Source organism: Hemitrygon akajei, chromosome 4 (assembly GCF_048418815.1).
Source record: "Hemitrygon akajei chromosome 4, sHemAka1.3, whole genome shotgun sequence".
Lineage (NCBI taxonomy): Eukaryota > Metazoa > Chordata > Chondrichthyes > Myliobatiformes > Dasyatidae > Hemitrygon > Hemitrygon akajei.
Window position 1 is genome coordinate 177,072,609 of NC_133127.1, and position 15,283 is coordinate 177,087,891.

The 15,283-nt window shown below is 42.4% G+C and overlaps 1 protein-coding gene across 1 annotated transcript in view; it reads left to right on the forward strand.

Moving 5' to 3' along the window:
• The window catches only part of LOC140726039 (von Willebrand factor A domain-containing protein 3B-like), a 185,189-nt gene that overhangs the window by 140,845 nt on the left and 29,061 nt on the right, over window positions 1-15,283 (forward strand). Inside the window, exons 29-30 of the mRNA XM_073041933.1 lie at window positions 5-146; window positions 5,981-6,105. Coding sequence (XP_072898034.1) covers window positions 5-146; window positions 5,981-6,105 — 267 coding nt within the window. The remainder of the gene's footprint in view (window positions 1-4; window positions 147-5,980; window positions 6,106-15,283) is intronic.

Consider the following 15,283-nt stretch of genomic DNA (forward strand, 5'->3'; position numbering starts at 1 on the left):
ACAGGAGTTGGGGACCCTGACTGACAGCAGAAGGAACTATAGACCCTCTGTAAAAAAACCCACAAAACAGACCAGGAGAATTTTGGATACTTTCAGAGGGCAGAGGGTAATTGCAAGGTCAGAGGTTGATGGCTTTTATTATGCAGGTAAGTGAAGTGTCACGTATCCTCTGTAAATCTAAGAGGTCTACAGAAAATCTATTCAGAGCTTTAGAGTTTACCAAGAGGTACATAATTGCTCAACAGTATTCTTGCATTATGATAATTTAATAACAAGAGATGATTATTAATGTGATTGCACTGTTGAGATGTAAAGCATCTAACATGTCCTTTTAACTTTAATATTATCAAACTGGAATAACTTTATAATTAGTTAATTCTGAGTGGCACAGTAGTATAGTGGTTAGTGTATCGTTTTACAGCAATCACTGACTGGGCTTCAATTCCCTCCGCTCTCTGTAAGGAGTTTGCACGTCCTTCCCATGAACATATGGTTTCCTTGGGGTGTTCCACATTCCGAAGATATACAGGTTAGGGCTACTGAGTTGTGGGAATGCTGTTTTGGTACTGGAAGCATGGCGACACTTAACGGGCTGCCCAGCACAATCTTCACTGATTTGAATTGACACCAACAACACGTCTTACTGTACATTTGATGTACGTGTGACAAGTAAAGCTAATCTCCATTTTGAATTCTCACTGTTAAAATCAGAGCTTGTCAATGTGTTGTGCTACTTATGCATCCAGCTCAAATACGAGCTAATTAAGGGCTTGACATTTTTTCCTATACTTGACCTAATCCAACCATCACCACAAAGTGCTGTTCATAAGTGCTGTTGATTCATCGGAGAGCAACAGCATTTATCCCGATCAGAGCATATGTGAGATAGTAACAAGCATATTGACCTGGAGGAAGTGCTAGCTGGGTTAGTGCACTCTGAACCTGACCTGAATCTAAATCTGTTACCCCAATATACACAACCAGCTTCTACTGATTTCAATTCAGGTAACCAGGATATGCACTTCACACATCTTGGCCTCATGTTTGCTCATTGCCCCAGAATTGTTTAGATATTCTTAATGTTTATTAAACCTTTTCCACTCTCCACTACAGAATTTAATTTTGTTGCAGGTTTCTAATTTGGGCCCCATGACCCCGTCACATCCTTTAATGTATATCAAAAATACCGCAGCGTTTCTACCAAATCTTAAGAAACCTCACAATATACAACCTACATTAAAGAATGCAGCCATTCACTGCTGTTCTTCACTTTTCTATCCTTTTACCAAATTTTGTATCTGTTCTGCTCCTAACTGATCTATTTCAGGATCTTCACTACTCAACACTACCAAATGGCTTTTCAAACTCTGCAAGTATAGCATCAATTGCAGTCCTAATCAATAAGAAATATTTCATGTGCAAGAAATGACCCTGCAGGAAAAAAATTGCAAGAGGAGATCAGTTGGAAGTGTAGAGTTTGTAGCTGGGAAGCTATCAAAATGAGGATGTGGGAACTGAAAGAATTGGAATAATACATACCTGTAGAGATGTGACTCCCAGAATATGTCTCCATTCCTTTCAGAAATTAAATGCTATACCAATATGACAGGGGGAGATAAAATCTACTTTACATGTCAAGTCAACCTGTATTTAACATGAAATTTATACACATTGGATAAAAAGTATTTTTGGTTATGTTTTGTTTGCATTCAATTACCGTTGGTTATTTCTAACCTCAGTATGAATGAGGTGCTTACCTCTTCAATATTATTTATGGCTTGGATATGGGTGGTGGGGTGGAGATACATCTCTACCAATGGAGGTATAAGGTGCTCCTTCCCTCTGCTAGCCTATAGGTCACCTTTGGGAAAGCTGTAGCACCTGCTTAGCCCTCATGATCAGGGTCACATGAAGCCATGAGAGCAGGTGGTGAATGGTCCTATGAGCAGCTGGTGGCACATTACAAAATCTTGGTTATGTGGCCACCGATGACAGGCGGACAATCTCTGAAGAGTATTGATAATGGCTGAGGTCACCCATCTTGTAAAGACACTGCCCAGAAGGCAGCAATGGCAAACCTCTTCTGTAGAGAAGTTTGCCAAGAACAATCATGGTCATGGAAAGACCATGTTCGCCTATGTCATACAATATGGCAGATAATGATGATGATGATGAAGATATGATACTGTAGTGGTGATATTGTTAATGGGGGCAGCATAGTAGTGTCGCAGTTTGCGTAATACTATTACAGCATCAACAACCTGGGTTCAATTGCTCTGCTGTCAGTGAGGAGTTTGTACATTCTGTGACTGCATGGGTTTCGTCCCGGTCCTCCAGTTTCCTCCCACATTCCAAAAACATCGAGGTTAGTAGGGTAATTGGTCACGTGGGTGCAATTTGGCTGGAAGAGCCAGTTAGTGTGCTGTATCTTTAAATTAAAAAAACTACTGATAGTATCTGACCATGAGCTCAAATCTCACTTAAGAGTTAAAAATTTTGAGTTTAAGATTTTAACAATCCAGAAATAAAGCTGTTTTCAGTAAAAAGTGACTGAATTTATAGGGTTGTTGTAAAAATTCAGCTTGTACATCGATGTCTTTGAGACCTACTTATGACTTTTGTCCCATACCCACGCAAATTAGCCTAGCAATTCACACAGCTGTATCAAGTTACTACCGAGAACAAGCTGACCATTCCCTTCCCAATCGTGGTGTGGCTGCAACAGTCCATGTCTCCCTACCCTTTGTTCTCAGGGCAGCTGGGGATGGGCAGGAATCGTTGGGCTTTTCTATGATGCTCTTAGGTAAGATGGAGAGAGGTACACACAAACCTCATGAATGTCTTTGAGGGTCTCACTATGACTTAATCGTATGATCATTTACAATATTCAAAGCATTTGAGTGGGGGTAAGCCTGCTTTTCATTTCAATTTTAAAGCAAATAATTACTCAATAATCAGACTATTTTATGCAAAATGATGTAAATTAATATGTATTTAGTTCACAGCGAACTTTAATTGCTAGAATAATTCAGTTTTATAAGCACAAAAGCTGGATTGCATAAGACCATGAATTAGGCCTTTCAGCCTTTCCTGTCTGCTCTCCTATTCAATCATGCCTGATTTTGTCCCCATCAATCCCATTTTCCTGCCTTTCCCCAGTAATCCGTAACCCTGTTAACAATAGAGAAACTTTTAATCTCTGCTTTAAAAACACCCAATGACTTGGCCTCTACAGCCCCCAGTGGTAACAAATTCCACAGATTCCTCTTCATTCCTGAATGAAGAAATTCCTCTTCATCGCTCTCTTTATTCTGAGTGTCCGCTTTGCATCCTAGACTGTCCACCTAATGGAAATACCACTCCACATTCACTCTATCCAGGTGTGTTCTCCATTCTATTCACTCACATACACACACTATATACAGTATACACTCCGTGGCCACTTTATTAGGTATCCTGTACTTAATGAAGTGGCCACTGAGTGTATGTTTATTGTCTTCTACTGCTGTAGCCTGTCCTTTTCACGTTTCGATGTGTTGTGTGTTCAGAGATGCTCTTCTGCACACCACTGTTGCAACACGTGGTTATTTGAGTTACTTTCCTGTCAGCTTGAACCTGTCTAGATATTCTCCTCTGACCTCTCTCATGAGCTGTTGCTCACTGGACCCTTTTTGTTTTACACACCATTCTCTGTAAACTCTAGAGACTGTTGTGCGTGAAAACCCCAGGAGATCAGCCGTTTCTGAGATAGTCAAACCACCCTGTCTGGCTCCAACAATCGTTCTACAATCAAAGTTATTTTGTCTACATTCTGATGTTTGTTCTGAACAAAAACTGAACCTCTTGACCATGTCTGCATGCTCCTATGCAGTTAGTTGCTGCCACATACTTACATTAACAACAGAAAAATTAATGGACAAGTAAAACTATGTGTCAGATTTGGATAAAAATATCACCAGGATGCATTTTATTTATTAAATATTAAGATCCTAACTTCATAAAATGTAGCTTCTGGCCTTCAATATGATGATAAAGCATTCTGGTTTTCTTACTTTAAAAGTTTCTACTTTTTTTTAGTGCTTTGATACTGACTCTGAAATTAGCAGCAGGATTTGGGTTAATACTTATTGCATGATTCTTGCTGTGTTGAGACATTAGACTGCTCAGGTGATTTTTCTGTCCTCTTTGGCTGTATGGTTTGAAGGAATAAAAGTAATGATGGCAATGAAACTGAATTATTTCTGTAGTTATGAAGCCATTATTTACTTAAAGATACAGCCAGGTAACAGGCCCTTCTGGCTCAACAAGCTCGTGCTATCCGGTTACGCCCGTGTGACCAATCAACCTACTAACTTGTATGTCTTTAGAATGTGCGAGGAAACTAGAGCAGTGAATCATAAGCATCAGAGAGTCTGCAGACGCTGGAAATCCAAAGAGAAACACTCTGGTTCTGTCAGCTGCGTAAGTCTAGGGAAGACAATCTCCGGCCCCGCCGAATGTGGGAGATTGAGGCACGAGCCCCCCCCCAAAAACCCCCAGTTTGTGTGGATGCTGCCGGATTCTTTACCCTGTTAATTAAGTACCACAAAATAACAGACAGTACACAGCATACGATTAAAAGATTTAGTGTCAAAATTCTTAATTTGACTAAGGCTTGGTAAAAAAAGAATGAAAAAAAGAAAAGGGCCGGTTTTAATGGAACAGTCTAATGGGCACAAGTTGGAGCTCACGGTTTCCCCGTTGCCGATCCTCCATCGTCGGGCTTCACCTTGGGCTTCATCAAATCATGGCTCTGCTCCGGGTCGAGTCCTACGACCTCTTCTGTCCAGCGTCTTACCCCTTCACCTCCCCTCGAACAAAAGCCCCAAGCCCAACCTTAGTGTCCCTCACCAGAGAAACCTCCCCTTAATCCGGCCATCCTAATTGGGTGGCACACAATTCTCCTCTCTTTTATCTTCAACAGTAACCCAAACAAGCAGCTTGCAGCAGCATAACAGTAAAAAGCGTAAACCAGGGCATTACACACCAAATGTTGGAGGAACTCAGCAAGTCAGGCAGCATCAATGGAAATGCATAAGCAGTTGATGCTTCGAGCCGAGACCCTTCTTCAGGACTGGAAAGGAAGCGGGAAGATGCCTTAATAAAAAGAAGGGGGGGAGGGGAAAGAGGCTAGCTGGAAGGTGATAGGTGAAGCCAGATGGGTGGAAAAGATCAAGGGCTGGAGAAGAAAGAATCAGATCGGAGAGGAGAGTGGACAATAAGAGAAAGGAAAAGAGGAGGGGATCCAGGGGGAAGTAATAGGCCGATAAGAAGAACTGAAAGGTCAGAGTGGGGGATAGAGGAAGGAGGGAAGTGAAATTGGAAGGAGAAATCAATATTTTTACCATCAGGTTGGAGGGTACCCAGATGGACTATAGGGTGTTGCTCCTCTACCCTGAGGGTGGCCTCATACTTGGCAGAAGAGGAGGCCATGGATCGACATGTCGGAATGGAAATGGGAATTAAAATGTTTGGTCTCAAGGAAGTCCCACTTGTGGCGGATGGTGCAGAGGTACTCGACGAAGCAGTCCCCCAATTTATGATGGGCCTGGACACGGAACCATAGGGAGAACTTACAAACTCCTTACAGACATTGGTGGATTTGAACCTGGTTCACTAACCACTACACTACAGTGCTGCCCCTCTTCCTTATTGCCTCAAACAGGGTGCAATGTGACATCGACTTCTGGACGTAGAAGTAGAAGACCTGGGTATAAATTAAAATAATCATTTTCCCATATACTTCCAGACTGTGTAATAATATCAAACAGCTAGTGAAAGATACAAGCCCCAATGGGTTCATCCAAAAAATATGTAATAAGACAAACCTTCCACCCCTCCTTAATCTTCCCAATTATGTTGGCTGTCCTTCAGAGGTCCATCTGTGCAGAAAATTGAAAATAAAACCTGAGAGTAATACTTGTTAATATCATGTTCTTAGGCATTATAACCAGGTGTGTTGGTGTCAGAGAAGTATTGATTGATTTCACCAAAGGAGACACTCAGATTACACCAACTCAGTTTGTAATCCAGATTGGAGGAGCTGCACCTTGCCCTGCATTAAAGGTAAGGGAAATAAAATATTGAGATAGACTCATTATTTTTAAGGAACTTTGAATTAGTGATGATGGCTGTGAAATAATTTAGTTTTTATTAAATCCTCAAATGCTGATGGATAAAATTCGAGGATCGCCTTACTGCATGTTCTTCCAGAGCATGTACAACCAATAAAAGTTTTTATGGTGAGTTAATTACTTCCTGGGAAATTTTGGTAAAACCTTAAAGGGTTGCAGCAGCACTTACACACTAGAGCTGGAATTTTTAGGGATGAAAGATCTAGGGATTTTTAAGGGATCAGGAGATTACCATGATGTAATCAAGGATCTGCTTTATTTGCCAGATACATTTACATGTATTAGGAATTTGATGTGGTGTGTTGGTGCAACATGCAATAAAAACAAAATTCAGTGATAAGAATTATATAAATATAAACTTAGCGATTCAAGAATGGAAAATGTGCATAAATATCAGCACGCATTTACAATGAAAACAGCATTATAAGACTATAAGATATAGGAGCAGAATTAGGCCATTCAACCCATTGAATCTGCTCCACCATTCCATCATGGCTGATCCCAGATCCCACTCAACCCTGTACACCTGCCTTCTCACCATATCCTTTGATGCCCTGACTGATCAGGAAATGATCAACTTCCGCCATAAATATACGCATGGACTTGGCCTCCACTGCAGTTTGTGGGAGAGCATTCCACAGATTCACTACTCCCTGGCTAAAAGAATTCCTCCTTACCTCAGTTCTAAAAGGGTGCCCCTTAATTTTGAGGCCGTGCCCTCTAGTTCTGGATACCCCCACCATAGGAAACATCCTCCCCACATCAACCCGATCTGGTCCTTTCAACATTCGGTAGGTTTCAATGAGAGCCCCTGCATTCTTCTAAATTCTAGGGAGTACAGGCTTAAAGCTGCCAAACACACTCATATATTAAGCCCTTCATTCCTGGAATTATCCTTATGAACCTCCTCTGGACACTCTCCAGTGACAACACATCCTTCCTGAGATATGCGACCCAAAACTGTTGACGATACTTCTAGTATAGCTTGACTAGTATCTTATAAAGGCTCAGCATTATCTCCTTGCTTTTATATTCTATTCCCCCTGAAATAAATGCTAACATTGCATTTGCCTTCTTTACTACAGAGTCAACCTGTAAATTAACCTTCTGGGAGTTTTGCATGAGGACTCCTAAGTCTCTCTGCACCCCTGAAGTTTGAACCTTTTCACCATTTAGATAATAGTCCACACTATTGTTCCTTTTACCAAAATGCATTATCATACACTTCCCAATACTGTATTCCATCTGCCACTTATTGGTCCCGCTGCAATCGCATTGCTTCCTCAGTACTACCTACTCCTCCACCTATCTTCTTATCATCCGTGGACTCTTTTATTCCCACTCGCTGTCTCTTGTCTGTCAGCCATTCCTCTATCTATGCCAGTATCTTCCCTGTAACACTATAGGATTTTATCTTGTTAAGGAGCCTCATGTGTGGCACCTTATCAAACCCCTTCTGAAAATCCGAGTAAATGACACCCACTGCCTCTCCTTTGTCCACTCTGCTTGTTACTTCCTCAAATAACTTTAACAGATTTATCAGACAAGATTTTCCTTGACAGAAACCATGCTGACTTTGACTTATTTTATCATTAGTCACCAAGTACCTCGGAACCTCTTACTTAATAATGGATTACAACTCTTTTCCAACCACTGAGGTTAGACTAACTGCCTATAATTTCCTTTCTTTTGCCTTCCTCCTTTCTTAAAGAATGGAGTGACATTTGCAATCTTCCATTCCTCCAGGACTATGCCAGAATCAAGTGATTCTTGAAAGATCATGACCAATGCATCTGTTATGTCTTAAGAAACCTCTCTCAGGACTCTTGGTTATGATCCATCTGGCCCAGGTGACTTATCCACCTTAAAACCTTTGAGTTTGCCTAGCACTTTTTCCTTTGTAATAGCAATAGCACTCACTCCTGCTCCCTGACACTCACGGACCCCTGGCACACTGCTAGTGTCTTCTTCAGTGAAGACTGATGCAAAGTACCCATTAAGTTCATCTGCCATTTCTTTGTCCCCATTACTACCTCACCAGCATCATTTTCCTGTGGTCCAGTATCAACTCTTACCTCCCTTTTTCTCTTTACATAACGAGAAAACTTTTGGTATCCTGCTTTATGTTATTGGCTAGTGCCTTCATGTTTGATCTTTTCCCTTCTTATAGCATTTTTAGTAGCCCTTTGATGGATTTTAAAAGCTTCCCAATCATCCAACTTCCCACTCACTTTTGCTACCTTATATGCCCTTTCCTTGGCTTTTATGCAGTCCTTAACTTCCTTTGACAGCCACAGTTGCCTACGCCTGCCATTTGCGAACTTCTTCCTCTGCAGGACATACCTATCTTGTGCCTTGTGAACCAGTTCCAAAACTTCAGCCATCTCTGCTCTGCCATCATCTCCGCTGGTATCCTCCTCCAATCCACCTGGGCAAGCTCCTCTCTCACGCCTCTGTAATTCTCCTTAATCGTTTGCAATACTAATACATGAGACTTGTACTTCACCCTCTCAAATTGCAGTATGAATTCAGTAATATTATGATCACTGCCTCCTAAGGGTTCCTTTGTGTTAAGCTCCCTAATAAGATCTGGATAATTACACAACACCCAATCTAAGATGGCCTTTCCCTGGGTAAGCACAAGCTCAAGCTGCTCTTAAAAGCCATCTCTTAAGCATTCAACAAATCTCCTCTCTTGCGATCTGACACCAACCTGATTTTCCCAATCCCCTTGCATATTGAAGTCCCCCATTACAATTGTGTCATTACCCTTATTACATGCCTTTTTCAGCTCCCTTTGCAATCTTAAACCCACATCTTGGCTACTAGTTGGAAGCCCATACATGATTCCCATAATAATTTTTTTACCTTTGCAATTTCTTAACTCCACACACAAAAATTAATTCTCTGACAATATGTCACCTCTTTCTAAAGATGTACTGTAATTCCATCTCTTACCAACAGAGCCACACCACTGCCTCTCCCTTCCTGCCTGTCCTTTCAATACAAAGTATATCCTTTGCTGTTAAGCTCCCGACTATGGTCTTCTTTCAGCCACAACTCAGTGATGCCCACAACGTCATACCAACCAATCTCTAATTGAGCCACAGTTTTGTCCTCCTTATTCTGAATGCTACACAGTCAGGCATTCTTCACCCTTTTGAATTTTGCCTCTGTGGTACAAATTATCTCTTTGCTCTGTCTGCAGTTGTACCCAATCATTGGCTTGTCCTTCCTTACAATTCATGTTACATCCATAATCTACTTGTAAACCTGTTGGCTCATCCTCAGCTCTGTCGTACTGGTTCCCATCCCCCTTCCATATTAGTTTAAGCCACTCCCAACAGTGGTTTACAGACAGACAGACATACTTTATTGATCCCGAGGGAGATTGGGTTTCATTACAGTCACACCAACCAAGAATAGTGTAGAAATATAGCACTATAAAACCATAAATAATTAAATAATAATAAGTAAAATTATTCCAAGTGGAAATAAGTCCAGGACCAGCCTATTGGCTCAGGGTGTCTGACACTCCGAGGGAGGAGTTGTAAAGTTTGATGGCCACAGGCAGGAATGACTTCCTATGACGCTCAGTGTTGCATCTTGGTGGAATGAGTCTCTGGCTGAATGTACTCCTGTGCCTAACCAGTACATTACGGAGTGGATGGGAGACATTGTCCAAGATGGCATGCAACTTGGACAGCATCTTCTTTTCAGACACCACCGTCAGAGAGTCCAGTTCCACCCCCACAACATCACTGGCCTTACAAATGAGTTTGTTGATCCTGTTGGTGTCAGCTACCCTCAGCCTGCTGCCCCAGCACACAACAGCAAACATGATAGCACTGGCCACCACAGACTCGTAGAACATCCTCAGCATCATCCGGCAGATGTTAAAGGACCTCAGGCTCCTCAGGAAGTAGAGACGGCTCCTACCCTTCTTGTAGACAGCCTCAGTGTTCTTTGACCAGTCCAATTTATTGTCAATTCGTATCCCCAGGTATTTGTAATCCTCCACTACATTTACATGGTGATGGCTAATCATGGCTAATCAAATCTGTTTCATTAGTTAACACCCAATCCAGAATAGCTAATCCCCTAGTGGGCTCAACTAAAATGTTTACACTGCAGGGACTAAGATAATAAATGGGAGGGGGTTAACTAGAATGTCTGATTAGATTAACTGCCTGTGGGGAGAAACTTTTAAGATGGCATGATGTTTTTTTGGTTTAATAGTCCTTTCCGGAAGGGAGCTGTTGGAAGAGCTAGTTTGCTGGGTGGGTGAGTCTGCAAGGATTTTTCTTGCCTGACTCTTTGTCAAGTCTAGCGGTGGTGGTAGACTGCATGTAGTACCACCTTTGTATACAATATGTAAAGGAGGTATGGAGCAGAAGATTTCTCCTGTTTACATCACAATACTACCCACACAATGTATTAGAGATGATGAACTGCACAAGATAGCAACCCCAGTCTGGATCTCACTTCTGCCTGTGTTATCTCTGGCTGCCTCTGACCTGGTAAGAATGCAGGGTTAAGATGATGCATTCTGTTTCACATTTACTTTGCCATTGATAGCTTTAAAGTCATGAACTTTGTATAAAACTTTGGTAAGGCTACACTGGGATCATTGCTTTTAGTTCTGGCTACCCCATTATAGAGAGCGTGTAGAGGCTTTGGAGGGAGCTTATTTTAGTTGCCTTCTGTTGGTTTTTTGAAGTTTCCCAATTCTCTAACTTCCCAATAATTTTTGCTTTTTGATATGCCCTCTTTTGCTCTTATGTTGTTTTTGACTTCCCTTGTCAGACACAGTTGCATCATCCTGCCTTTAGAATACTTCTTATTTAGGATGGTTCTATTCTGCGCCTTCTGAATTGCTCTCAGAAACTCCAGCCATTGCTGCTCTGCCATCCCTGCTAGTGTCCCCTTCCAATCAACTTTGGCCAGCTCCTCTCTCATGCCTCTGTAATTCCATTTACTCCTCTGAATATTGAAATTACTTTGAATTTTGAACTTGGATACATCTGACTTTAGCTACTTGTTCTCAAATTGCAGGGTGAGTTCTATCATTATGATCACTGCCTCCGAAGGGTTCATTTGCCTTAAGCTCACTAATCAAATCTGGTTCATTAGTCGACACCCAATCAAGAATAGCTAATCCCCTAGTGGGCTCAACTAAAATCTGCTTTAAAAAGCCATCTCATAGGCAGTCTGTAAATTCTTCCTTTTGGAATCCAACACCAACCTTATCTTCCCAGTCTATCCACATATTGAAATCCCCCATGACTATTGTAACATTACCCTTTTGACTTCCCCTCTCTATCTCCCATTGTAATTTGTAGCCCACATCTTTGCGATTGTTCAGAGGTCTATGCCTAACTCCCATCAGGGTCTTTTTACCCTTGTAGTTTCTGAACTCTACCCACAAGGTTTCTACATCTTCCAATTCTGTTACCTCATTATAAGGATTTGATTTCATTTTTTTATAAACAGAGCCACATCACCCCCTCTGCCCACCTGCCTGTCCTTTCAATACAATGTGTATCCTTGGCTCCCAACTGTGATCTTCTTTCAGCCACGACTCAGTAATGCCCACAATGTCATACCTGACAACCTCTAACTGTGCTACAGGATCATCTATCTTATTCCATATAATGCATGCATTCGAGTATAGCACCTTCAGTCCTGTATCCATCATCCTTTTTAATTTTGTCCCCCTTTTACACTGCAGCACATCCCACTGACTGCAATTTTCCCCATCATCTGCCTGTCCACTACACGTTGGCTCTGCTTGTAAACAAACAGCCCTATCACTTCGGTTCCCATCCCCCTGCCAAGTTAGTTTAAACCGTCTCCAATAGCTCTAGAAACCTTGACTGCAAGGATATTGTTCCCCCACGAGTTTAGGTGTAACGTGTCCCTTTTATGCAGGTCATACTTTCCCCAGTAGAGATCTTAATAATCCAGAAATCTGAAACCCTACCCCCTGCACCAGTTTCTCAGCCACACATTCATCTGCCAGATCATCTTGTTCTTCCCCTTACGGGCATGTGGCACAGGCAACAATTTAGTGATTGCTACCCTGGAGGTCCTGCTTTTTAGCTTACTAACTAGCTCCCTAAATTCTTTCTTCAGGACCTCCTCCCTTTTCCTGCCCATGTCATTGGTACCATATGTACTAAGCCTTCTGGCTGTTTGCCCTTCCTCTTTAGAAAGTCATGGACCCGATCTGAAACATCTCTGACCCTGACACCTGATAGGCAACATACCATCTGGGTGTCTCTATTTGGGAGGCTGGAGGTCTTCCAGAATTCCCCTCTCTCACACGAAGAACACCACACAGGCCCTGGAGCCATTCTCATTGCTCTAACCATACACTAATAGATGAAGAAATGGAGACCGAAGAAGAAGAATTTCACCAGATACTTACCTCACCCAGGTCTTTTCTCACTGAAGCCTGATGAGCCTAGGCCTCCCCTCTCTAACCCTGGTCCACTCACACAATTGCCGCTCCAAAAAATAGCCATTCCACTTTTCCCTGCATTATTTTTATTTGTGACTATCGAATTACGACTGCGCTGCTAAAATAAAGCCGAAATTCTGCAAAAGCTCCTTTGCAAAATCTCTTTCACCCAAGTGTCACTGCCGATTCGACTGCTACGTGCGTAACTGCATCATGCATGTTGCTCATCTACCTGAATATTGGGTCCTGCAGTTTGTAGTGCAATGGAATTGCTTTCAGACTCCAAGGTAGCCTATGGGAAGAGTCACTGGTACGGTGGACTTTTCTGTATGTTAAACATGCAGTGCGCTCAGATTCTGCTGTGTATTCCCTTTTGGCAGAATTATGAAATGGACACCTGTCTGACACATGCGAGAGCTTCCAAGTGACTGACAAAGCTGCTAAGCCTTGTAGCAGCTGGGAGAGATTCAAAGATTCAGACTGCCGACAGCCGCAGGCATTGCCATTCCGATAGAGACAGTTCCTCAGCGATCAACTCCTGACAGTTAACTGCCTCTCAGATTCAGTTGTGCAAACATTGCCTTCATTAGCAGCTTTCGATTACATGGTGCTTTTCTCATTTGATAGTGCAGCCAAATCTTAGTTGTGTATGCACTTTCTGTCATGTAAGAAGTATTGAGAAACCTAGTGAGAAAGAATCTTTTCAGTCAGATCAGCTGGGTAACTGAATTCAGTTAATTAAATAAACCTGGGCTGAATAAGCTGATGTCAGTCCATGGCCTCCTCTACTGCCGCAATGGGACTACTCTCAGGTGGAGGAGCAACTCCTGATATTGTGTCTAGGTAGCCTCCAACCTGATAACACACGCATCGATTTCTTAAACTTCAGATAATTTCTTCCTCTCCCCCATCTTTCTCTCTTTTTCCATTTCCCAATCTGGCTCAACCCTGCTCACCACCTCCCTCTAGATACTCTCCTCCTTCCCCTTTTCCCATGGTTCACTTTTCTCTCCTCTGATTCCTATTTCTTCAGCCTTTTACCTTTCCCACCTATCACCTTCCAGCTTCTTACTTCAACTCACTCCCTCACCCATCTATCACCTTCCAGCTCCTTACTTCAACTCACTCCCCCACCCACCTATCACTTTCCAGCTTCTTACTTCAACTCACTCCCCCACCCACCTATCACCTTCCAGCTTCTTACTTCAACTCACTCCCCCACCCACCTATCACTTTCCAGCTTCTTACTTCAACTCACTCCCCCACCCACCTATCACTTTCCAACTTCTTACTTCAACTCACTCCCCCACCCACTTATCACCTTCCAGCTTGTCTTCCTTCCCCTCCCATCACCTTTTTATTCAGGCTTCCTCCCCCTTCCTTTCCACTCCTGATGAAGGGTCTCGGCTCAAAACATTGAAACTTAATCCTTCCCAAAGGTGCTTCCTGAACTGCTGATTCTCCAACATTTTGTGCATGTTGCTCTGAACTTCCAGTACCTCTTGTGTTTTTGAAAAGTTCATGGAGACCATAAACCACTCGGATGTTGCAAGAATTCATATGCCCCATTAATACCCGTGGAGCAGAAAATCTGCCATCCTTATGCAAACCAAAACCAGAGAAGGCTGGAGGCAGGAATGGGGAGTGATATCAGGTCAAACACCCACGAACGGAACTGGAGATGTGAGAACACTCTCGTTAAGTTGCAGAGAGGCAGGGTAAGGCTAGAGAGTCCAGAGGGATGCCTGTGATAATGTATAGACTAAATTTATAGTATATAGCACATTTCAGCATAAAACAGGCCCTTCAGCCCACAAAGTTGTGCTGACCTTTTAACCTAGCTCTCAGAGATGGAAAATAATAAATGGCTGGTAGAAGCAATTCAAAGATTGCTGGGGGTCAGTGAGGTTTTTACAACATTGAGGTAATTTAGTTGGCAAATCCATAAAAGAACAAAAAATAATGAATATGCACTGGTGTAAAGTTGCTGGGGCTCCTCTCAGCACTTCCAGATGCTTCAAAGGCATATCCCATAATATCATCAAACTGTAATTCACCATGTATGTACAAGTAGGGCTTTTAGTTAACATGGTTGGCTACCACTTGCCTATTTCAGTTAAATAGTTAGTTAAGCCTATCACCTGTTCTGAGGCATAAACCACCGACTGCAGCTTGCTAGAGTCCTCTGTCCTGGGCCAGTCTTTCAGGTAGTCCTCAGGTGAAGCCCATGTTGATATTGCTTGACTAATCTATTGAAGTTTTTCGAGGATGTAGCCAGGAAGTTAGACAAGGGAGATCCAGTGGATGTAGTGTACCTCGGTTTTCAGAAGGCATTTGATAAGGTCCCACATAGGAGATTGGTGGGTAAAATCAGAGCTCATGGCTTTGGGGGGAAGATATTGACACGGATAGAAAACTGGTTAGCAGATAGAAAGCAAAGGGTAACGGTGAATGAGTGTTTCTCGGAATGGCAGGTGGTGACTAGTGGGGTGCCACAGGGCTCGTTATTGGGACCACAGCTGTTTACGATTTACATAAACTATTTAGACGAAGGCATTGAGAATAACATCAGCAAGTTTGCTGATGATACTAAGCTGGGTGGCAGTGTGACATGTGATGAGGATGTTAGGAGAATTCAGGGTGACTT